Source organism: Leuciscus leuciscus (genome assembly GCF_965113295.1).
Source record: "Leuciscus leuciscus genome assembly, chromosome: 10".
Taxonomy (NCBI): Eukaryota; Metazoa; Chordata; class Actinopteri; order Cypriniformes; family Leuciscidae; genus Leuciscus; species Leuciscus leuciscus.
This window is the reverse complement of record NC_138734.1, coordinates 6,891,509-6,917,231: the sequence shown is the minus strand read 5'-3', so window position 1 is coordinate 6,917,231 and position 25,723 is coordinate 6,891,509. Positions and strand designations below refer to the sequence as shown.

The 25,723-nt window shown below is 40.8% G+C and overlaps 2 protein-coding genes across 3 annotated transcripts in view; one reads left to right on the top strand and one right to left on the bottom strand.

The window, feature by feature from the left end:
• LOC309507280 (myelin-associated glycoprotein) overlaps nt 1-5,713 on the bottom strand; it is a 34,291-nt gene extending 28,578 nt beyond the window's left edge. The window contains exons 1-3 of one of the 2 annotated variants that reach the window (XM_082181444.1): nt 5,700-5,713; nt 5,432-5,469; nt 4,590-4,673 (exon numbers count right to left, since the gene is read on the bottom strand). In XM_082181444.1, the coding sequence (XP_082037570.1) occupies nt 4,590-4,673; nt 5,432-5,443 (96 nt within the window). In that variant the 5' untranslated portion in view covers nt 5,444-5,469; nt 5,700-5,713. Of the gene's footprint in view, nt 1-4,589; nt 5,053-5,431; nt 5,470-5,699 lie in introns of those variants that run through there. The other variant, XM_082181445.1, reaches the window with a different exon arrangement.
• Nucleotides 5,714-12,970: 7,257 nt separating this feature from the next.
• LOC309508212 (beta-galactosidase-1-like protein 2) overlaps nt 12,971-25,723 on the top strand; it is a 15,635-nt gene continuing 2,882 nt past the window's right edge. The window contains exons 1-12 of the mRNA XM_082182730.1: nt 12,971-13,067; nt 15,621-15,787; nt 15,871-15,939; nt 17,069-17,164; nt 18,007-18,115; nt 18,212-18,304; nt 18,392-18,473; nt 19,079-19,140; nt 19,401-19,485; nt 19,674-19,811; nt 20,727-20,807; nt 20,931-21,196. Coding sequence (XP_082038856.1) covers nt 15,624-15,787; nt 15,871-15,939; nt 17,069-17,164; nt 18,007-18,115; nt 18,212-18,304; nt 18,392-18,473; nt 19,079-19,140; nt 19,401-19,485; nt 19,674-19,811; nt 20,727-20,807; nt 20,931-21,196 — 1,245 coding nt within the window. The 5' untranslated portion in view covers nt 12,971-13,067; nt 15,621-15,623. The remainder of the gene's footprint in view (nt 13,068-15,620; nt 15,788-15,870; nt 15,940-17,068; nt 17,165-18,006; nt 18,116-18,211; nt 18,305-18,391; nt 18,474-19,078; nt 19,141-19,400; nt 19,486-19,673; nt 19,812-20,726; nt 20,808-20,930; nt 21,197-25,723) is intronic.

Genomic DNA, 25,723 nt, shown 5'->3' with positions numbered 1-25,723 from the left:
CAAAAAATCGGAATTGAGCATTAAGCCCTGCAGTGTGAACGTAGCCTTAGACACACACAGACATCAAGAATCAGCCAATGAATCTCAACAATGGTGACAATCAACAAAAAAGATATCAACACTCAGGGTTGGGGAGTAACGGAATACATGTAACGGCGTTATGTAATCAGGATACAAAAATCCAGTAACTGTAATTCGTTACAGTTACGTCAAAAAACATAGTAATCAGATTATAGTTACATTTGGAAAAAAGGGGGAATACTTTCAGGATTACAATGGTTTCATTTAAAACTAAACACTATATTAAGCGTTGCTTGATTATACAGTAGTTCCTGGTTCTGTTGCCAGTAATGACTCACGTGTGCCACGCGCTGGTGCATGTGCAAATAACAGCTGTCTACAATCTCCTCAGACCGACAGAAACACCCGTTCACCGGTCATTTTCCTCAGCTCTGGCAAAGGCAAGTTTCAAATCAGTGCTTCTCCCGGGAGACTAGCGCTAAATTAATCCTCTAGTTTAGCGCCATCTACTGTTTTAGAAGAGGAAGTTGCTCAACTGCATTTGTGGGGAAATCTGCCTGGACACATTTGTGAGAAAATCGAGCCGAGAGATCTCATTAAAAGCCAAGTGTCACACAATCATAATAGACAGATATGCATTTGTGTGCACTAGATTTGGTATTTGTTCAAAGGTTACATGCAATTTGTAGGATGGTTTGTATTTGTGAAGTAGGCTATTATCTTGGCTCATTTATTTATATTTGTAAAACAATACATATTTGTTACTCCACTGCATTTTCACTCAAACTGACCTTTGTACTTGCACATTGCTTTCTGTTTGTTTGCGAGTCGAGTTTTCCTTTGCAAAGCAGATCGAGTTTGTTTGCGAGTCGAGTTTTCCTTTGCGAAATAGATCGAGTTTGTTTGCAAAATGCTGGATTTGTTTGTTTAATTATGGCACATAATTCGCTCCATACACTGCGTTTTAAAATATTAGCTTCAATATTTCTCGAGGAAAGGAGTTTCCCCTCTGCGTATTAGCTACGCAATACAGTCGAAACTAATACAGTTGAGGTGACCGTTCTCGACAGGGAAAGTTCCCCGATTAGTTTCTCACAACAAACATCTCAAACCAAACCACAATTGATTTAGAGTTTGATTTGACAATCTTTCTCTTAAATATCTTAAGTGAAATATTTATTAATGCACTAGACCACACCAGACCAAAAATACTTTTATGCCATAGAATTTTTTTTTTAAAGATTATACTTGACCCGGACGATTCTAAAGCTAGGTTCACAGTTTAGTGCACATTACAAACTAAGAGAACTTTCAAAAAATAATTATACAGAAGACAAAATAAATAACTAAACTGATTTTCACATTTTCAGAATCTTACTGAGCTGAAATGATACGTTAATACCGACAACATTATGGTTATGTCACGGTGTGACAAAAATTTGAGAAAAAGACTAAAGTCCTTGTGATGCAGTGTTGTTGTGGAGACCTCCAGTGGACACCCGTCTCTATTGCACTGCGAATCTGTTGCCATGGCAGCAAGGCCAATTGCCCGATTGACAGCAGGTGTGGAGTAATTACAGAGAGTGTTGTGAGAGGGACACGTATTGAGATGGGGCTTTAAAAATAGAGAGGAAGCAGACTGCCGGGGTGGTTCTCCTCCCCGCCTGGGGGTTCTCCTCCCGTGAGATACTGTGTTTTTGTCGACGGGTTGTTCTTTTATTGAGGCTGGACTATGAAGTGGGTGAAGATCGAAGTTGAGAAGTAGAGAGAAGAGAGTGAAGTATCTGTCAGCGAAAACCCAAGGAATATCGTCAGCAGTGGGAAAGACGCAAAGTGATGAGTATTGGATTCGTTGTTATTGCACTGACACTGAAGTGGTGTGGAGAGAGTTTGGAAAGCGTGTGGCACGAGTGAACTAGTACACCGAGTGAATTATTGATCTGTCTCCAACTTTTGTCCTTCCTTCGCTGAATGTGACGATCGCTGCAACTGTCTTCTGCTGTCTTCGGAGAGAAGTTGAGCCCTTGCGAGAGACGAGAGTTGATCTGGTGGAAGAAAGACCGGTGGGTGAGTGCTGGCCCGAATGCACGGTGTGCGAGTGGAATGCAGTGCCTGAAGTGACGATTCACACGGTTTGTGTTATGGAGTGAAGTTCATCGTGTGGAGAAGTAATAGTAGTCTGCTGTGCACTCTCTCCTTACAGTCTTTCACCCGCTGTCTCCAAGGAAGGTTTTGATATATCGAGTGCCCAACTTACCATTTTGAGACAGCCCGGCTCTGTTAATGCTGAATGTTTTATATGCTGTTGAACTGTTAAACCCTGCTACATTGTTACAGTGTACAGCTGAAGCGGAGTGTCTCGCTTAAAGCATCCTCTCTGCCTGGTGGTCTCCATACGCTCCTATCGAAAGCCGCTGCCCTGTTCAGAACGAAAGGAGGTATTGCAGCTGAAGGTTTCATCTACTGTTGAATGGTTAAACCCTGCTACATTGTTACAGTGTACAGCTGAAGTGGAGTGTTTCGCTCAAAGTGTCCTCCCCGCCTGGTGGTCCCCACATGCCCCATGGAAGGCCTCCGCCTTGTTCAGAAAGAGAGAAGGTATTTCAACTGAATGTTTCATATGCTGTTGAATAGTTAAATCCTGCTACCTGGTTACAGCGCACAGCCGAAGTGGAGTGTCTCGCTCAAAGTGTCCTCCCCGCCTGGTGGTCTCCATATGCCCCATTGAAGGCATCCGCCCTGTTCAGAAAGAGAGAAGGTATCACTGTCAAGTGCTTGTATACCGTTGAACCCTGTTGTATTGTTGCAGTACACAGCCGAAGGGAGCGTTTCGCTCCAAGTGTTCGTCCGCCTGGTGGTCCCCACATGCCCCAGTGAAGGCCTCCGCCCTGTTCAGAAAGAGAGAAGCCTCCATGCCTACGTTGCAAGCCGCTGCCCCTGTTGAGAAGGAAAAGGAATAGCTGCGGCACGTGCCTCGATCGAAGTGTCTTCCTGTTGTCCAAGGTTCCCTCACGTCCCGGCTAAAGGCCCCTGTTCTACTTGGTCTGGCATAAAGGACACCTACCGGGACATACTTACCTGTTTCCTCTTCTGGCCCGGTCTGCTCGCAACCTGTGTCCCTGTGCTTCGTCCGAGGCAGAGGCAACCGCTCCATGAGTACTTACCTGGTTCTAGTCCGAATGGGGTCCGTATAACCGACTTCCTCTTGAGTCCTGTAAAGAGTACTTACCCAGTGACCTACCTAGACTGTGTGAGTTTCCCTCTGATCCCTCTCCAACGAGTTGCAGGGCCGCCACGATCGTTCTCCCCTCTATGGTCCAGGGGGCCATCGAATTCCCTCTGGCGACAAGAAGATTTTAATTAGGAACTTTCAAATTACTGCTCTTAACTTAATAAAGAAACCTGTTATTCCTTTATTCCCTTGTCTGTCTGGTCCTTGACACGTTCCTCGAGGTGGTACCCGGTTTCCAGGGGTGGGTGCAGTCCGGTTCGGCCCACCCCGACCTGTGACAGTTACATTTCTGAAACATGCTTCAGGTGTTTGGCCAATCGCAATTCATATTGATATGCTATTTTAAGATATCATAAAATATTTGTATTTCAAATTTTTGTCCAGATTTATTTTAAATGTATTTATTATAGAATCTCTGCTTTGTATTAGGCTATATTCACCATGCACAGGTTAGAAGCATATCAGAATAACAAAAGCATATTTGATTGCAATCTACATTTGTCTATTGAGGAAAACCATTTACATCAGCTGCGAGGCGATGTCTGTGACGTTCAGAGTTTCAACATTCCAAAACTTTCGGGCCGACAGCTGAGACCACATGGACACTTCATCATCATCCAGTGAAGACGAGCTTTTCATTTTCTTTAAAAGACAGAAAAGAAGGTTTTGAGTGCACCAATCTTAAAGAACAGAGTCTGAAGGGGAGTATGCTAATGTCCACTTTTAGTTTCCTTTTCCTCTCTCCTTTTTCTCACATTGGTGTCCCTGAGGTTTTTCCAGTTTTTTTTGCGTCTTCCAACTAAACACAGTGCGTTGTGTAATGTCAATACACATTACATGTATGTAACACTAACAAGTTAAAATCATTCAACTAGAAACTGTAGATATCACACAAAGAATGTATAAAAGCAGCCCTAAATAGTATCACTACATTTTGGTACATTTTCAAAGTAAAGACGGTCTCTGTCTCTATCTTTGACAATGTTCGCTTTCTATCCCAAATGTAGTTTAGCCTGCTAGCCTACACAGCACAGGACTATACAACGACTAAAACTATCACACAACATACTCACAGTCGTGATTACCGAGTTGGTTGGCAATGCTACGCCACACATTGTCTTTCAAATCGTTGTCCTTGTAGTTAGTATGTGATTGGTATTTCATGTCAATGAAATTGACGCCTTTTCTGTCGCCGCAAAAGTAAAAAAAAAAAAAAAAAAAAAAATCGACATCGAAGCGGAAAAAAATGTCGTTTCCAGTGTGAAAGGATAAGAGTACAAATGATGAAAGATTCAGATAAACATTCATATTAAATATGAAATCTTGTTAAACATACCTGGTTTACAATGAAGCAGTATGACCACTGGTACATCCAAAAAACAATAAAGCAGTTCAAGTCATCTACAGCAAACACAACCTGCTGTGAAGGCAGTGTGAGAGTGAGTGAGGGTCTTTCCCACACTTGCATTCCACTGTAAGTTAAATGAATTAGATATTACATGTAATTTGGAAGTAAAACAAATTGTTAGTGTCATTTTATTGGTGCAAAGATGAGTAGGCTATGTGTATTTTGTATAACATTTGCAACTGCTTTTTGTCACTTAATTAGAAGCACCACAAATTTAAATTCTGTTTTCTGTTACACTACTGACTAGACATTTAGAAGTTTCTTTTAAAATGCAAACTATTGAAAATCAAATAAAGATCTGTAAACACTTGCATTTTTGGAACACTATAAATGTGTCCCATCGCGTAATAAAAAATTATACATACACTTGCGGTCTTCACGCCTACTTTAACACTTAGGAGTGTCAAATACATCATGTAAGTAGACAAGAGGTCAAGTGCAAAGACCGCAAGTGTGGGTATTTGGAAAAGCCCTGAGAGTGAGAGTGAGGGTGTGTTGTCTTGGCATTCCCTACGTTGTGGGGAAATGTTTGCACATGGATAATATTATTAGCAGAAAATGTTTTGTAAAAACAAAGATAATAACAGCACCATATAAGAGCATAATCGTTGCTAATTATTATGTTATTTCAGTTAGTTTTTCAGTAAGTGTTAGTTTCGTTTAGTTTTAGTTTTTCATTTATTATTGCATTTTTATTTTATTTATTTTATTTGTTTGTTTTTTGACCAATCTTTTTAGTCTTAGTTTCAGTTTTCATTTATGAAAATAACCTTGCAACCCATGAGTCCACTCCAGAGCCCGCTTCAGCCTACGAGTCGTCTTCAGAGCACGCTTCAGCCCACGAGTCCACTCCAGAGCCCGCTTCAACCCACGAGTCCACTCCAGAGCCCGCTTAAGCCCACGGATCCACTCCGGAGCCCATGAGTCCACTCCAGAGCCCGCTTCAGCCCACGGGCTCACTCCAGAGCCCGCTTCAGCCCACGAGTCCACTCCAGAGCCCGCTTCAGCCCACGAGTCCACTCCAGAGCCCGCTTCAACCCACGAGTCCACTCCAGAGCCCGCTTAAGCCCACGGATCCACTCCGGAGCCCATGAGTCCACTCCAGAGCCCGCTTCAGCCCACGGGCTCACTCCAGAGCCCGCTTCAGCCCACGGGTCCACTCCAGAGCCCGCTTCAGCCCACGAGTCCACTCCAGAGCCCGCTTCAACCCACGAGTCCACTCCAGAGCCCACTTAAGCCCACGGATCCACTCCGGAGCCCATGAGTCCACTCCAGAGCCCGCTTCAGCCCACGGGCTCACTCCAGAGCCCGCTTCAGCCCACGAGTCCACTCCAGAGCCCGCTTCAGCCCACGAGTCCACTCCAGAGCCCGCTTCAACCCACGAGTCCACTCCAGAGCCCGCTTAAGCCCACGGATCCACTCCGGAGCCTGCTTCAGCCCACGGGTCCACTCCAGAGCCCACGAGTCCAGGGAATGCTTACTTTCATGAAGGCTGTCAACAAACCAAAATGAAAGAAGCTAAACATATATATAATAAATTGTAAGCACATTCCAACAAATTTATTTTAAACGCAAAATCACCTTCATCCAGGAAATCAAATCGGCATGAGAAACTTTCACATTCTTCTAACGTTATAACGTTAACGTTACATCTCTGCATCTCATGAACTTGACGAGCTTCCTTAATCCTGACAAAAACGCGCAGTTAATCATTTCTAAATGTGTTCACCCCCATATTTTACAAAAAAAAATTAACAAATGTATTTACAATGTAAGTTTAGAAAGAGAAAAGCAATTCAACCTACCGTCTCGGTCGCATGAAGATAAAATGGCGTCGTCGTCTTGTGAGGCAGCAGTCATAGAGGGGCGGAGTCAATACAATTCGGCGGGTTCTTTTGCACTTTCGGTGTAAAAATAAAATGACACTACGTAACACCCCGTAACTACACTGAAGAGGAGTACTTTTTAATATTGTAGATTGTTAATTTAACTCTTTGGGAGTTAATAACTTTTAACACTGCAATTTTTACACTGCCGATTTTACTGTGAAGGAATTTCCAGAGAGCTGCGACTCTCACTTAAATTCTTGCAGAGGAGGAGAAATAAACCCTGTTAATCCTATATATTCTATATATAACCTCTTGAGAAATGTGTAAACATGTATCTAATTTTCCCACCTCATGATTTTCCTTTTATGTGGTTTGGCTTTTGTATTCTTGTAAACTCTATTGGGTTAATGTTTCAGACTTTGCATATTATGGTTAACCACAAATTGGTCTCTATAAACTCCAATCTTCGTTTCCCATTTGTTAATTTACATTACATTTTGCTAACTTTGTGACGCATTACTATTATAAGCATCTTAAAGATTCTTGTGTTAAACATCCAATCAAACTACATGTTCAAAGGCCTGCTTGAACAATAGGTCGTAAAGTAAAATTTCCCTCCAAAGGGAAATCTTCTCATTGGCTCTTACACCTCCAGAGGGTGTGACATCTTCACGCTTTAAAGGTCACTGATCACAAGATCAGCTCTCTTTCTCTGGAATCCTGACATGAAGATGATGCTGAACTAGAAGTTTCTAAGGACCCTCCAAGTTTGTGCCAGGCTGCGGCCTTGTCTTTCCATTCACCAAAGATACTCTGACTACCACTGGTTCTCTCTCATCAAGACCACATCAGCAAAGATCAACTGGAGCCTCAACAAATTGCATCAGGACAGTTTAATTCAAATGGGCGAGACATGCAAGTATCAAACTTAGTCTCATTATTTGATACATTAAGTATCCTTACCCCTTTTAAAGAAGGGTGTGTTAGAACTAAACTGATGGTCTGTTCAAGGCTGTTGATCTGCTGAATTTCAAACAATGCTATAACTTCTTGCTTTCCTGTATTCTGCTTCAGCTCTCTTTCCCTTGGTAAACTGTATGCATCTATGTGTGTGTACGTTAGAGTAGTTTAAGTGTTTAGACTAGTTAATAAAATCTTGTTCATGTCACACGTAAAGTTGTCCGTGTCTCAAGCTCATAACTAGAGTCACTAATCATATAGATTTTGGCTACTGCTCTTAGTAGTACTGTAAATTAAGAAAGACACTTCCCATGCCCTGGAAATTTACATTTCTTAGAGTTAATAAACAATTCATCCTGAGTGTTCACGGGACAAACAGGTTAATTGATTGTAATATTAATTTACGACATTAAGTTAATTATATTAACTGATCCAAATATTCATAATCAATTATAACAAGTTATTATTGATTATTAATATTTCATATAGCTAATTTGCTACAGGACAGTGGAACTAAAAGAGGCCCCCAGCTCTGCACAAAAAGCATGGTTCACAGACGTAGACATTGGAAATGTGACAGTGAAGTTTAAATTGGACTCAGGGGCTGAAGCCAATATTTTACCTCTCTACATTTATCAATCTCTGCATGAAACAGCGTTGTTGCAACCGACTTCGACTATGCTGGTGGCGTATGGTGGAACAAAATTAAGGCCAGAAGGTCTGGCCAAGCTGCAGTGCGTCACTCCCAAAGTGCAAGTTTGCTTACCCTTTTACATCACCAGACACTCATCCATTCCAATACTTGGTAAGGACGCATGTGAACGGATGCAACTGCTGAAAAGAGTTGAGACTGTTGTAATCAAGCATCCTACCTCCAAAGAGGAGCTGATAGCATAACACTCTGCAGTTTTTGAAGGACTCGGTCAGTTTCCGGGTGAACATCATATACATGTCGATCCGAAAGCAGTCCCGGGCCGGCCATACATGGCTGTAGAAAAATTCCCTTAGCAGTGCTGGGCAAACTGAAGGATACACTGGATCAGCTGTTGCAAGCAGATGTTATAGTGCCAGTCACCCAGCCCACTCCATGGGTTAACAGCCTTGTCATCACTGAAAAAAAGAATGGGTCATTACGAGTATGCCTGGATCCTCGTGACCTTAATAAAGCTGTTCTTCGTCAACACTTCTCTATCCCAACAACCGAAGATGTACTATGCAGGCTTTCTGGAAAGAAAATGTTCTCCATCTTCGATGAAAAGGATGGCTATTGGCAGGTCAAACTTGACACAGGCTCCTCCCTGCTATGCACATTCAACACACCGTGGGGTAGATACAGATTCAAACGTCTGCCATTTGGTGTCAAATCTGCTAGTGAAGTCTTTCAACTGTACAATAACGAAGTGTTTGTTGACATAGAAGGTGTACATCGTAGCTGATGACATGATTGTCGCCGCTGCTACAGAACAAGAACATGATGTCATTGTTGCTAAAATTATGGAGAGAGCGAAAAAACACAATGTAAAATTCAACCCTGACAAGTTTCAGTACAAGGTGAACAATGTTCATTTCATGGGACATGTGATAACTCAACAGGGTGTGAGAGCAGATGATGGCAAGATACAGGCAACAGTGAGCATGCCAACACCCACAGACAGACAATCACTACAGTGTCTTTTGGGCATGATCAGATATCTCGCCCCGTTTATCCCAGGTGAGGCATCACTTACATGGCATTCCAGTGGCAACCTGAACATGACATGACATTGTCTGCACTCAAAACGGCACTGACCAACACACTAGTTCTCAGGTACTATGACCCCAACACAACGCTCACCATACAAACAGACGCATCCAAAGATGGCTTAGGATCATGTCTGCTGCAGGAGGGGCAACCAATAGCATATGCGTCTAGGGCTTTAACGGATACAGAAAATAACTACATTTACATTTATGCATTTGGCAGACGCTTTTATCCAAAGCGACTTACAGTGCACTTATTACAGGGACAATCCCCCTGGAGCAACGTGGAGTAAAGTGTCTTGCTCAAGGACACACTGGTGGTGACTGCTGGGATCGAACCAGCAACCTTCGATTTACCAGTTCAGTGGTTTAACCCACTAGACCACCATCTCCAACTATGCCCAGATTGAGAAGGAGCTACTGCCGATTATTTTCTCGACCAAAAAGTTCCATCAGTATGTATATGGACGCAGTGTGAATGTCCAGTCGGACCAAAAGCCATTGGAGTCTATCTTCAAGAAGCCACTGAGCAAAGCACCAGCGAGACTCTTACAGCTAAAGAGATATCACCTCATTGTCCAGTACATGCCAGGGAAGGACATGTTAATTGCTGATGCAGTCACGCGCCATTACTGAAGGTCACCACTCAAGTACAGATGACCTCAGTGATGAAAGAGTTGTATATGCACTTAAAGCAACACAGGCACTCAGTGAAGACATGCTAAAGCAGCTTACAGACGCTACTGCAAGAGACAGTACTCTCAAGCTGCTTGTGAAAATGCAAAAGACAGGATGGCCGACGCATAGAAAGCAACTCGATCTCTCAATTCAACAGTACTGGCCTGTTAGACACACTGTGGCTGTGCAAGATGGTATATTAATGGTATCTGACAGGATCCTGATTACTCAGACAATGAGATAAGAGATGCTTAAGAAACAACTACATATCCCACATCAGGGGATGCAAAGCACGAAAGCACATGCCAGAAAGTTCATGTATTGGCCTGGTATGACCAAACATATAGAACAGATGGTCGAAACATGTCCAATGTGTCAACAGTTTCAGCCCAGGAACCAGAAAGAGCCACTCATCTCTCATGAAGTACCAGAGCTTCCCTGGTTAAAAGTAGCAGCTGACATCTTCGAAATCAGAGGTCAGTCGTTTCTTCTGATTGTTAATTATATGTCAAAGTTTCCTGAGGTGATGAATATCAAAGACAAAACTGCACCCACAGTCATAGCAAAGATGAAAGCAGTGTATGCCAGGCACGGCATTCCTAAATAGCTAGTGTGTGACCACGTACCATTCGCAAGCTACGAAATGAAGAAATTCGCACCCTGAAAAAAGCAGAACAATCAGGGACGGACCATCACCTTGCTTTGCTTTCGATAAGGAATACTCCTGTCACTGGGACGTCTTATTCACCAGCGCAAGTTCTGATGGGAACAGTGGGGATTTCTTTAAGACTGCAAGGGAAGCTCGGCTTCCCCTATGATGTCAAAAAATTAATGGTCAGATATGTACTATTGTGTTAACATTTTATTGACTAAAAATGCGTTAGAAAACGTTCATCTCAAAGACGAGTTCTTTCAGAATCAGTTACATATAGCAGGTCGGCTGACTCGATTTCCTTCTCATACATTCCCGTAGCGTCACCGTGCATTTCCCTGTTGAAGCCCAGCATCCATTGACTTCAATGGGGCTGCTTTGAACAGTTTTTTTTTCAGTGCCTCTAAACTAGACATTGGATAAATGCTGCGATTATGTCCCGCCCACGGACGCTCAGTGTCTCTGTGGGTGAATGGAGGAGTGGGCTGGCCTGGACTCCGGGCTTCTGCGTGATGATTGGAAGGTCTGTCGAAAGGCTGCTTCTCCTTTTGATTGACAGCGATTTCATACAATAAAAAGTCGCTGATTCTGAAGCTATTCGAGCTCGAAAGACAAAACTGCTGCAACCTAATTCTTGGTATTTGCTTGTTGAAATTGCAAGCCAATTTTCATAATACATTTCACACAATTATACATTTATACCTTTATTATATTATTACTTATTATAATTTTTTATATTATTATTAGTAATAATAAAAAAATTATTACTAAAATAATTAAAAAAATATTATTAGTTGTAGTATTATTATACTTTATTATATTATTACATTTATACAATTATACCTAACTCTGCTGGCCATTGAGAGGACACTGGTCAAGTCACTGGAAAAGACGCCTAGTTGGTACGACAGGGTCACAGAGCATTTTCTTGAAAAGGAATGTAGGGCTGAATTTACGTATAAATAAATGGAACATTTTTATGATGTAGGCCGAAAATGAGCTTCCCCTCTTTGAAATACCAGCAGCTGCCACTGGATGGGAAGAGTACTGAGGAGCACCTTACCAGCATCCAGTGAAGTCCTGCGACCAACTACTCCCAAAGGTGTTCATCAGGCGCTCCAAACCCTGCAAAAGAAGCAAGCATGTCACTACAATGTGGGAGAAAAAGCCCTGACAGAACTGCATGCAGGTAATACCGTACACTTTGAAACAGACAGAGGGTGGCAGCCGGGTCTCATTGTTTCCAAACAAAATGAGCCATGGTCATACAGTGTTGTCAATGCAGCAGGATGACAGTTTTGTCGCAACAGGCGCCACCTAAGGAAACAATTCACAAGCACAATGAAACATTTGATCCTGCAGATGAGCCTAATGACGGCGTACACTCCAACATCCCAGAGGCACATGAAGTGCATCAGGGTTGGCACAGGGTGTACCAAATCAAGCCTTACATAAAACCAGTACCACAATCACCAGGAGTGGTCGGGTGGTGAAAGTTCCTGTGAGGTTTCATACTGTATGTACTGACTATAAGTTTGCCTAGTAAGACATGTTAAGCTTTGAACTGCTTATTTAACTATATGTTTGCTATAAATGAGAAAGACAATGTTCCTGTTTTGTGGACTTTAAGAGCTATATTTAGTGTTCTTATATCCTGTTTATAGCTAGTATTGTTCCCTAAGAAAAAGGGGGATGTGGTGCATTTTGTGGTGTAATTGCATATTGACTCCTTGTTTCTTATTACTGCGGTTACCGAGAGTGAGTGATATACATGTACAGGCTGGTGAGCAGCACAAGCTGCTAGTGTTCAATAATAAATATCTAGTTCTGAGATACTATGTGCGTGTAATTTAATAAATGCACTAGGCCTACAGGAGAAGGAACACTACAGTAACGAACTACAATGTCCATTACTATCATAGAATGAACCCACTGAAACTCTCATACAGCTGAGACAGAACTACAGCAGCACGGTTTGCAATGGAGCAGGTGCTGCTAAGAAGACTATGAGAAAATATCGTTTTCTTTTCTTTTTTTTATGAAAAAGTTACACGTGCTGCAGCGTAAGAATAAACAATGATTTATAGCCGACTCATTTCTGAAATTGATTACAGATGACAGGCAATATGTTGAAATAATAAGTATTCTAACTCTCTTCTGTGCTAGGAAGAATATAAACAGACCGACGTTTCCATTATTTGACTGTCAACCAATATTTTCTACTCAAATTGTGTATTTTGCACGGCTGTTTTTTTTCGTGATTTTGATATTTCGTATTATATGTCGCTCAGCAGCACCACAGACGAGGGAGTGGGATACGAAGCTGGAATCACAGGGCTGTAGCTGACACAGGATCTCATAAACTTCGGTAAAATAAAATAAGATAATGTTAAATGTTTACGGTGCTTAAATAACATGTAAGACGCAAGCTAAACGCTATTGGCCATTTTAAAAAGCCTTTCGTTAGGCTATGTCCCGCCCTGACTTCCTGTTACAAAAGGAACGTAAACACATCGAGTGAAACTGGATCGTCAAGCCAATTCAACGGTAGTTGATACATAAAGTGTTCTTGATTTTTTAAAAACTATTTTTAGGTTAATGTTATAATGTACGTGTAGGCTATAATGGGAAGCTTCTTCCAGTGACTAACGTTATTATTTACTTCATTTAGCAAACTAAGACCAATCAAATCAGTTTTCTGTCTGTTTCAGAGCAGGGAAAAAAAGTTTCAATAATTTGACATTTATAAGTCAAATTCAGAATTATGAGTGATCGTGATCAATTCTGTTGTTATGTTGCTATTAGTAAAATAAGGAAATGATTGCTTTTTAGACACAGTTTTTGTTTTGTTTATTTAAAACAGACGTTAAATTTGTGAACATCTTGACATTTCTGCAATTCAGATTGCTTTATGTTTGTGATGTGGTTTTACACCACATGGTGGCAGCATGTGGTCAAAGTAGCAAAAGTAATTTTTTCAAAGAGTAGATTCAAAAAATTAAATCACTTTTCTGTTACAAAACTATTGAAACCTTGGACTCTCATGGTCATGGATAATAATATGTATATGCTTATATTTAGTCTTCCGCCCCAAACCACCACAACAACAGACTACATATGTATAAATAATAAAAAATGCTTCCTTAGGTAATGATTTAATTAAATATATTTGATTCACAATTTGAGGTTAGCAATATTAATACAGATGAGGAAAACCATAAGGATGAGATATTGGGTTTTGTTAGGGGAAATGAAGATCTGGTCATTACTGAAATGTTTGTAAGAAAGTAGCTTTATAAAGTTACATCAGGAAAGCATGTGGACCAGACAATATCCATGGATGCGTATTATCAATTAGCACCAGTTTTTACAACTATTTTTAATCTTTCTCTTAATCAGGGTGTTGTTCCCACAAGATGTAAGTCTTCAATTATCATCCCGGTCCCTAAAACCCCTTTTCCTGCCTCTCTGAACGATTGTCGTCCTGTGGAACTCACTTCTATAGTGATGAAGTGCTTTGAAAAATTGGTCGGAGCTTATATTTTGTTCCTCTCTCCCGAGTGGTCTGGACCCTTTACAGTTTGCTGATAGGCCTAATAGTTCTACAGATGACACTATTATTATTAACTACATATTACACTCTGCTCTCTCACATCTGGATCAGAGGAAAGTGAACTATGTGCGGATGCTTTTCGTGGATTAGCTCTGCTTTTAACAGTGTTGTCCCCTTACACCGCTGCAAAAAGCTTCAAATTCTAAGGCTAAATTCCTCTATTTGTCACTGGATCTTTGATTTTTTGCGCCCTTTTTTATCATCTTGGGCACAGCCTATTGTTATTGGAAACGTTACTGGACCCTGAGAAGCAATACAGAGAGACTGAGATGAATTTTTTATCCTCAGGCAATCTATTAAATGAGGACACTTGATGAGTCTGTAGAACTTTTAAGCTATGTGTAAAAACACATACTTTACATACAGACACGGACTGTAACTTTGTTGTTGGTATTGTTGCATTGTAGGCAATAACCTAGAGGAAAACCATTTCACTATATTGCAACACGTGACATATAATGTGACATTGAACCTTGAACCTATGTTTGTTTGCTCTTCGAAACAAAGCTTGCATTGTTCTCTTTGTATCAGTGTATTCTGGACATTGCTTCATTGATTTCCCTTTGCTCCAGCTGGTACAGTGGCCACAGCTTTGATTACTGCTCCTCTCCTAATAACAGCCAGTGCAATTGCGTTGTATGACTTTCTTTTGTTTTTTTAATTTAAGGTAAGACTCCTAGTTTGGCTAATATGTAATTTGTACATATGTGTTGTTATCTGTAGTGTATGTTATTTAATTAAAGGCTCATTGTTCTAACATTACTAGTTCTAACCCTTGTTAAAAGCAAACATTTTAAAAGAGTAGGAGAAATAATATGCTTTAAAATTATATGAATTAAATGCAATGTTTTCAGACACTTAATTGCATGTTATTTACAATTAAGGTAAAATGTATCGTAGTTGAAATTTATATTAAATCCAATCAGTTGAACTTAATTACATCTTTATGTGTAATTGTATTATTATTTCTGTTGTCTTAGTGTTAAATGGTAAACTAAAATATACTTTATAAATTTAAAAACATACATTTCTATTGAAACTTGTGTCATGTATTGAAATATATTTGTAATTACACTTTTGAAATGATGAAATTCCAGTTTAGACACTTAAGCAATTCCAGTGCACAATTAAGCACACTTTTTTTCACAAGGGACTACTACTACTACTACTACTACTACTACTACTACTGCTGCTACTACTACAACTACTACTACTACTACTGCTACTACTACTACTAATAACTCTTATTGAACAGAGAGGCCAAACTTTACAGCAACAAACAGGGAGAATGTGCTCTTAGGAAAAGAGACGACATTGCTGTTTACAAAAAAAAATTATATTAGGGACACTGCAAAAGCAAAATGCAGTAACTGCTCAACTGCACCAAAATGTTGTTCTTGTTTTCATATCCAGTGTAAACATAGGTACTGTATTTTATATAAAATATTCTGTAATTTTTTACAAATCTTCTTCTTGTACTTTTTTAGAGAATGTCAGAAAGAGAGGGACTCAGGGCAGACTCGACCCACTTCACTTTAGGGGGAGCACCGTTTCTGATCCTGGGAGGCTCCATTCATTACTTTCGGGTCCACAGGGCACACTGGAGAGACCGGCTGCTGAAACTGAAGGCCTGTGGTCTCAATACTCTCACTACGTAAGACCATGACAAGTGTTCAAGGACAGTTTATTTTTCCTCTCAAAATCATCTTGAAGAGTCTTATTCGTTCTGTCTGTCAGGTATGTGCCATGGAATCTGCATGAACCAGAAAGAGGAGTTTATCTGTTTCAGGAGCAGCTGGATATGGAGTAAGTGATGCTTCTTTTTCTTTTTCTTTTCTTTTTTTGTGGTGGGGTTCCTACTTTAAGTGTCTTTAACGACTGTGAACCTACATTTAGATTAATAATTTGCTACAATGCACTTATTGTGCACAATATTTTTTACATTGTACTTATATTTAATACCTGCATGTAATCACAGCTGTAATTAATAATCCATAATTACACTGTTGATCCTTCCCTTACATCTTAACCCACCCTTAAACCTAACCATACCACCAAACCTGTAGCTCACTGTATCCGTCCCGAATCCAACCTCACTACCAGAATTTTTTTTTTTTTTTTTTTTTTTTGTACCTAAGTTTTTTTTTTTATGTAAGTACATAGTAGTTAAAGACATCTACTATAAAGTGTAACCTATAAGAACGTGTAAAATGCAGGTTTCACACTCACGGTCTTCCAGGCCAAGTGCATGCAAACACTGGCGCCTAATTTACAAGTCTGCTGGAAAGCTATGCAGTCCAGCAGTGCTGTTGCAACCAGCAACACTACACCTACGTACCCTCCTGCCCACTGTACAATACTGATAAATCTACGCTAGCTCGTACCAGGGGCGTGGTGAGCTGGAACCTGCTTACGTCACCTGCCACCGCTTACGTCACTTGCCACCGCAAACATCCAATAGGAAAATTCAACTGCAGTAGCCACCGTTCAACCTTAAGAGGGCAGCACTCAGACGTTTTTACACCATATATTGTAAAATTAAAACACTTTATACCCAAATGTCAAAAAAGTCACTCGAATCAATGAACAGCACTAATAAAGCCCCATTCTTACAGATCATTAACTAAAAAAAGTTGGTTTAGGGTTTAGTTACCCTTTAAGAATAATTAGAAAATATTAGTGACAAAATTTGGCCTAGAGATGCTAGGAGGGTTGCCTGAGGTCTGGGTGGTTACTGTACCAAATCAGATATCTGATATTTTGATCTTCATACATGGATTGTAAATTTAATCCCGCATTCAATATATATATATTTTCCCAGGGTTTGAAAACTCTGACAGCCATGTATGAGCCACAGTGATGCTTGCCTCAGGAATAATGTTCCGTTTTCACCAGTGTACTCATCAGTTTATCAAACTCTTTTGCTTGTTTAAAGGGAGTACATTCGTCTCGCAGGGGAATTAGGCCTCTGGGTGATTCTGCGTCCAGGGCCATATATATGTGCTGAGTGGGATTTGGGCGGTTTACCAAGGTTAGTGCATCACCTGTGTTATGAAAATAATTATTATTTGTGTGTGTGTGTGTGTGTGTGGTGAATGTGTGTTCATCTTTTCTTGTTTGCTTTAGTCTTTGGTGCTGTTTGTCAAAACTGACCGCATTTTTTATTTTATTTCAATGAAATAAATGTACTACATGTTCAATGTCTTCATCATTTTTATTTACTATTTTGTATTTTAAGGGGACTTTATGGTACTAAATTATATTTATGCAGTAGTTATAATCCATTTATTATTATTTTTTAGTATGGACCTGAACATTTTCAACTAAACAGTCATAAATCTTTAATGCTTTGGAGCACAGACTTAAGTTTGGTCTCTTTTTTTAAAAGAAGACCCTTGGCAGATTATTGCTGAAGTGAAATTTTTTTTATAAATTTTCTTCACTTCAGCAAATTTTCCAAAATTTTATAAATATCATTATGTGAAATATGTAATATATTTTTCAAACACACTTTACTCTAAAACTGTGAGAAAATCAAAGCCATAAATCTAAACAAGTTGTGTTCCAAATTTGAGGCTGATATCTCAGAAAATGAGCTTTCAGTAAGAATTTGTTTGTGCGCAGTACCAAATGTTTAACAATACAAATGTGAATATTTTTTCAGGACCATTTAACCTTTTCGTGAATTCATGTCCATGATTTTTTTTTTTGTGTTCACACAGCAAGTGCCAAAACCTTTACCAAGTTCTGTAGCATTCCGATGAAGTAAAAAAATAAAACGAATTTGAAAAAGGATTAAAAAAGAACAGCACCAGAGGTTTAATATCACAGGTTTGTTTTAATAATACTTTTTTTTTATCTTGTTTTAATTAGCTGGCTGCTGCAAGATAAGAAAATGAAACTAAGAACGACCTACTCTGGTTTCACAAGTGCTGTGAACTCGTACTTTGATAATCTGATTCCGAGAATCACACCCCTCCAGGTGCCTTTTTTCACCTGTTTTTATTTGTTGAAAATTATTAAATAAATGTAACTGTTAATTATTGTATTGAAACTGCCTCCATTGCTCTCTATGCAGTTTAAGAATGGAGGCCCTGTTATTGCTGTTCAAGTAGAGAATGAATATGGTTCATATGCGAAGGATGAGCAATACCTGTCGTTCATCAAAGAGGTATGGAATGAAATTATCATTATCTTTTACTCTGTAATATGGTAATCCATTTCTTTTATACATACAGTTTGTTCTGAAAATCAACAGGCGTTACTGTCCCGGGGAATCTCTGAGTTTCTTATGACATCAGATAACCATGAAGGGTTAAAATGTGGAAGGGTGGATGGAGGTAACGCTTATATATCCATTAATTTATTTAGTGTTCTCGTTGCTTTTTAATAATGTGATATTCATAATCAATGCGATATGTGTTGGGGTCTACTGTTCATTAGTTTGGGGTCAGAGAGATTTTCAATGTTCTTGACAGAAGTCTTTTATGCTCACCAAGGCTGCATTTATTTGAGCAAAAATATGATCAAATAAAATGTTTTCTATTGTAATATATTTTCAAATGTAATTAATTAATGTGATACAAAGCTGAATTTTCAGCATCATTACTCCAGTCTTCAGTGTCACATGATCCTTCAGAAATGTGATTTGGTGCTCAAGAAACATTTCTAATTACTATCTACGTTGGAAACAGTTGTGCTGCTTAATATTTCTTTGGAAACCCGTATTAGATTTTTTTTCAGTATATTTGATGAATATAAAGTTCAAAAGAACAGTTTATTTTAAATTGATTTTTGAACTATTTTGAACAATTGAATGCATCCTTGCTGATACATTTATTTTAAAAAATAAATCTTTCTGACCCTAAACCTTCAACAGTGGTGTAGGGTAAGTAAAGTTCCTCTTCCACAGATTAAATTGAATTGTTCTCACTTCTTCTAAAAGTCTTGCAGACAGTGAACCTGCAGAGATTGTCAGGTGATGTACAGCATTTAGCAGAAATGCAGGTCAGTATTTTACAATGTTTTCACATTTTGAATTGTATTCATCAATTTAGTTTGTCTGCATTTAAATCTGCTATAATTCTTACAGTCGAAGTAAAACCTTGTATACTTTATGAAGATGATGTATGATAAAGAAATATGGCCTAATGAACAATGAAATACCTACAAATAGTACTTGATTATATAAAATACTAAATAACCTACAACATATAAGCAGCACAAAAGAGATCTGAACATGTCTGAGAGCATTTTCTGTGCCACAGCCGAAGAAGCCGCTGATGGTGATGGAGTATTGGTCCGGGTGGTTTGATGTCTGGGGAGAACCTCATCATGTTTTCACTGCGCAAGGTATAGGATCTGCCTCATCTAGAATAAGCACTGCCTTTAAATCTCTATCTACTGTAAACTTACTTTTTGCATGAGATAAAAAATTTGTACTACTTGCAATGCATGATCCATTTTCTCTTGTCAGTATATACTTTACTGTGTGATAAATTCTCTCTGCTTTGACACATATTGCTTTTTTTCTATGACAGAAATGATCTCTATAGTGCGAGAGCTTCTGGATCGTGGCATCTCCATCAATTTTTACATGTTTCATGGAGGAACCAACTTTGGATTCATGAACGGCGCAGTTGACCTGGGCTCCTACAAACCACAGACGAGCAGCTACGGTTCTGTAGTTTTAATATTCCTGTCCACAGGGACAATTATAATGTACATATTAAAGGGATAGTTCACCCAAAAATGAAAATTCTGTCATCATTTACTCATCCTCAATTTGTTCCAAACTTGCGTAGTAGTATTTTTTTCCATACTATGGAAGTCAATCTGGCCCATCAACTGTTTGGTTACTGACATTCTTCAAAATATCTTCTTTTGTGTTCGGCCGAAGAAAGAAATTCATACAGGTTTGGAAGAACTTGAGGATGAGTAAATTAGGGCTGTGAAACAATTAATCGCGATTTACGTAATATATGTGTGTTTAAATATTTAAGAAATATTTGCATGCATATACTGTATATATTTATATATAATTTATGTTATATATATAAATATAAATATTTATATATAAATAAATAACACTTTTTTCTTAAATATATACATGCATGTGTGTGTATTTATATATACAAAATAATTATACTCAGTCTACACACATATATTATATAAACACAAACTTTTATTTTGGATGCGATTAATCGCGATTAATCATTTCACAGCCCTTGAGTAAATGATGACAACATTTTCATTTTTGGGGGAATTAAAGCAGCATAACTGTTTTCAATGTTGATAATCATAAATGTTTCTTGAGCACCAAATCAGCATATTATAATGATTTCTGAAGGATCATGTGACACTTAAGACTGGAGTAATGATGCTGAAAATTCAGCTTTGCCATCACATTTTTAAAAATGATAATATTTCACAATATTACTGTTTTTACTGTATTTTTGATCAAATAAATGTAGCCTTGGTGCGCATAAGAGACTTCTTTCAAAAGTATAAAAAATCTTACTGTCACCAAACTTTTGAAGGATATTGTAACTGTGTTTTTAAAGTGATTGGCACTTAAACATTGTCTCTTTTAGATTATGATGCTCCATTGACTGAGAGCGGTGATTATACAACCAAGTATCATCTCTTGAGAAACCTGCTGAGCACCTACAACAGTACGTTTCTACACTGTGGGCCCTGATTACATAATCTGCTATTTAAAAATGTATTTATGGAGCTGGATCTCTCCATCCCTCTCTGCTTGTCTCTTAATCTCGGTCTGTCTCTATCTATGACAGAGGAGCCGATATCAGAGCCGCCAGCTGTGCAGAGCAGAAGAGCATATGAGCCAGTGGTTGTTTCTCATTACATTTCTCTATGGGAGAGTCTTCAGTGTGCAGAAACAGTAAGAACAATGTATCATATCACACTATTACATTCTTTCTTTTACTTCTTTACTTCCCTTAAAGGGATAGTTTACCCAAAAATGAAAATTCTGTCATCATTTACTCACCCTCATGTCCAAAACCCACAAGACTTTCGTTCATCATCGGAACACAAATGCATTTTTTAAATATTGTCTCATATCTTTTGTCCCTCCATTGGAAATTCACATAACCAGAGCAATTTTCAAGCTTCAAAAAGTGTATAAAGACATTGCAAACATAATCCAAATGAATTGAGAAGTTTAAACCAAGTCTTTTGAAGAGAAACTTTATATGATGAACAGATTCACATAAACATTGATCAATGTACTATACTTATACAGAGCTCATTAAATATGTTAAACAGAAGCAAAACTGTGCTTACTTGGTACGTGAGCACAAGCCTCATTGGTTTTCGCACAAAATTAAAGCACCATGGTACAATAATTGTCACGGAACACTAAACAAAGAGACGAGGATTCAAGTGCAGAGGAGATTTAATAAACAAACACAGTACAAAAACTCAGAACTCAGCTATCCAACAGACAGGAACATCAAGGACAGGTAACTCGGACAACGAACCAGCACAAGACTACAAACACAAGGAGGCTAAATAGGGGAACAAAGGAGGGTAACGAGACAGACAGGTGGGACAAATTAACCAATAATCAGATAACAAGATGGGAGGGGCTAGACAATAGACACGAGCACATGGCCCAAAATAACAAAACACCCATGTGCAGCACAAGACAGGACAGGCATGTGACATTACCCCCTCCCTACGGAGCGGCTACCAGACGCTCCATAAGACCAGGGCGGGAAGGGAGGGACAGAGGGACAGACCAGGGCGGGACGGGGGGGACAAACCAGGGCGGGAAAAGGACCGTTCAGAAGGCCAGGGAGGCACACAAAGTTCGGGAGTCCAGGGCGGAGCAGACAGTCCATCGGGCGGCCAGGGCGGAGACGACAGTCCATCGGGCGGCCAGGGCGGAGACGACAGTCCATCGGGCGGCCAGGGCGGAGACGACAGTCCATCGGGCGGCCAGGGCGGAGACGACAGTCCATCGGGCGGCCAGGGCGGAGACGACAGTCCATCGGGCGGCCAGGGCGGAGACGACAGTCCATCGGGCGGTGAAGACCCCTCGGGCGGTGAAGACCCCTCGGGCGGTGAAGACCCCTCGGGCGGTGAAGACCCCTCGGGCGGTGAAGACCCCTCGGGCGGTGAAGACCCCTCGGGCGGTGAAGACCCCTCGGGCGGCCAGGGCGGTGAAGACCCCTCGGGCGGCCAGGGCGGTGAGACCCCTCGGGCGGCCAGGGCGGTGAAGACCCTCGGGCGGCCAGGGCGGTGAAGACCCCTCGGGCGAGGCCAGGGCGGTGAAGACCCCCTCGGGCGGCCAGGGCGGTGAAGACCCCTCGGCGCGGCCAGGGCGGTGAAGACCCCCTCGGGCGGCCCAGGGCGACCCAGGCACTGGAACTGCACCACCGGCCCAGGAACTGGAACAGGCACCACCGGCCCAGGCACTGGAACAGGCACCACCGGCCCAGGAACTGGAACAGGGCACCACCGGCCCAGGAACTGGAACAGGCACCACCGGCCCAGGGAACTGGAACAGGCACCACCGGCCCAGGAACTGGAACAGGCACCACCGGCCCAGGAACTGGAACAGGCACCACCGGCCCAGGAACTGGAACAGACGACCACCGGCTCAGGCTCAGGAACAGACACAGGCTCGACTGCGACCATCTTGTCAGGGGACACAGGCTCGGCAGTCGTGACGTGAACAGCCTCGGCGGCGGCCATCTTGTCCGAAGACACAGGCTCGGCAGGCGTGATGTGAACACTCAGCGGCGGCCATCTTGTCCGAAAACCCAGGCTCGGCAGGCGTGACGTGAACAGGCTCAGCGGCGGCCATCTTGTCCGAAGACACAGGCTCCGGCAGACGTGACTGTGAACAGTCCTCTGTGGCGGCCATCTTGTCCGAAGACACAGGCTCGGCAGATGTGACGTGAACAGTCTCTGGCTGGGCAGACGGGACGTGAATATACTCCTGGGAAACTCTAGGATCTTGAAATAGCGTCGAAAAATAATCCAAGAGTTTTTCAGCCGCTATGGCAACAGCGGGCTGCTCGGGCACGGCCTCCGGGACGACAGCGGGCTGCTCGGACGGGGACGGCCTCCGGGACGACAGCGGGCTGCTCGAGGGGACGGCCTCCGGGTCATTGGGGAGGCAGGAAGTCTTCCTCCTCCTCCGCCTCCGGACCACCAGACTCGAGACCACCGGAACTGGGACCACCGGACTCGGGATCACCGGAACTGGGACGCACCGGAATAGATCACAGAGGAGGTCTTCCTTCTCCTCCGTTTCCGGACCACCGGACCACCTCCTCCGATCTGATCACCGTCTGACATGGTGCTCTCCTCCTCAAAGTCCTTTGAGCACATCTGGAGAAATACTCAAATAGGGAAATGGAATTTCCCTATATCCTCCTCTGGAGAAAAAATCTCGCTCCGCTGAATCCACATTAGGGCTGGTTCGTTCTGTCACGGAACACTAAACAAAGAGACGAGGATTCAAGTGCAGAGGAGATTTAATAAACCAAAACACAGTACAAAAACTCAGAACTCAGCTATCCAACAGACAGGAACATCAAGGACAGGTAACTCGGACAACGAACCAGCACAAGACTACAAACACAAGGAGGCTAAATAGGGGAACAAACAAAGGAGGGTAACGAGACAGACAGGTGGGACAAATTAACCAATAATCAGATAACAAGATGGGAGGGGCTAGACAATAGACACGAGCACATGGCCCAAAACAACAAAAACACCCATGTGCAGCACAAGACAGGACAGGCATGTGACAATAATACTACGCATGTTCTAAAGAGAGACACCCGTATTTTAGAGCGTAAATGGAAACAAACTTATTTAGAGGTCTTTAGAATCGCGTAGAAAGACAGTATGTCACGTTATAAAAAAGGGCCCTAAAATGCGGCCAGGGCTGAGCACCTCCGCAACTAATAGAAAACAACCAAAACAATCAAGGTTTTTATTCTAACACCGTGGCTAGACTAACAAATAAACAGACGTCACCCGAAACAAAATATCCCGTTACAGTTCAGTAGTAATGATTTCATGAACAACTTCACTGAGAAAATAGAAAAGCATCAGAACCACAATTGTAAACGTTCAATCTTCAATTGCGCCTTATAATTCAGCTTCAATTATCACCCCGCAAGAACAATTACAGTGCTTTACAACTATAGAACAAAAAGAGTTAAATAAACTTATCACTTCATCTAAAACAACAACATGTTTATTAGATCCCTATACCAACTAAACTATTGAAAGAAGTGTTACCTGTTGTGGAAGAGCCTCTCCTCAATATTATTAACTCATCTTTATCTTTAGGTCATGTTCCAAGAGCATTTAAACTGGCAGTTATAAAACCTCTCATTAAGAAACCACAATTAGATCATAATAACCTAGCAAATTATAGACCCATTTCAAATCTATCCATTTATGTCTAAAACATTAGAAAAAAGTGGTGTCCGCTCAACTGGGCTCTTTCTTGCAACAAAATGATATCTATGAAAAGTTTCAGCCTGGATTCAGACCGCATCATAGCACTGAAACTGCGCTCGTTAAAATCACAAATGATTTACTTTTAGCTTCTGACCAAGGCTGTACCTCAATACTAGTTTTACTTGATCTTAGTGCTGCGTTCGGTACTATAGATCACACAATACTCTTAGATCGACTACAAAATTATACTGGTGTTCAAGGACAAGCATTAAGCTGGTTCAAATCATACCTATCTGACCGCTACCATTTTTGTCTATTTAAATGGAGAAAATCGATCATAACTCCAGTAAACTATGGAGTGCCGCAGGGATCTGTGTTAGGCCCTCTGTTATTCTCAATATATATGATGCCACTTGGAAATATTATAAGGAAACATGGAATTAGTTTCCCATTGTTATGCTGATGACACTCAAATATATATTTCATCACGGCCGGATGAAAATGCTAAATTTTCCAAATTGACAGATTGTGTTAAAGATATAAAGAATGGATGACGCGTAATTTTCTTTGATGTAAATCCAGACAAGACAGAGGTAATACTTATCGGTTCAAAAAACCGCCCACAAAACCTCGCACAATACAACTTTAACATCATAGGATGTCCTGTTACTTTATCCTCTACAGTAAAAGACCTGGGTGTTATACTCGATTGCAACCTGTCTTTTGAAAATCATATTTCATATGTTACAAAAACAGCCTTTTTCCACCTTAGAAACATTGCTAAGCTACGTAATATGCTATCAGTTTCTGATGCAGAAAAGTTAGTTCATGCATTCATGACCTCGAGACTGGATTACTGTAATGCTTTATTAGCTGGTTGTCCTGCATCCTCAATAACAAGCTACAGTTAGTCCAAAATGCCGCCGCTAGAGTTCTTACGAGATCAAGAAAATATGATCATATAACACCGATTTTATCATCACTGCATTGGTTACCTATAAAACTCTGTATTAATTACAAGGTATTGCTACTGACCTATAAAGCCCTAAACGGCTTAGCTCCAGTCTATTTAACGGATCTTCTATCACCCTATAATCCATCGCGCTCTTTAAGATCACCAAATTCAAGGCTTTTGGTC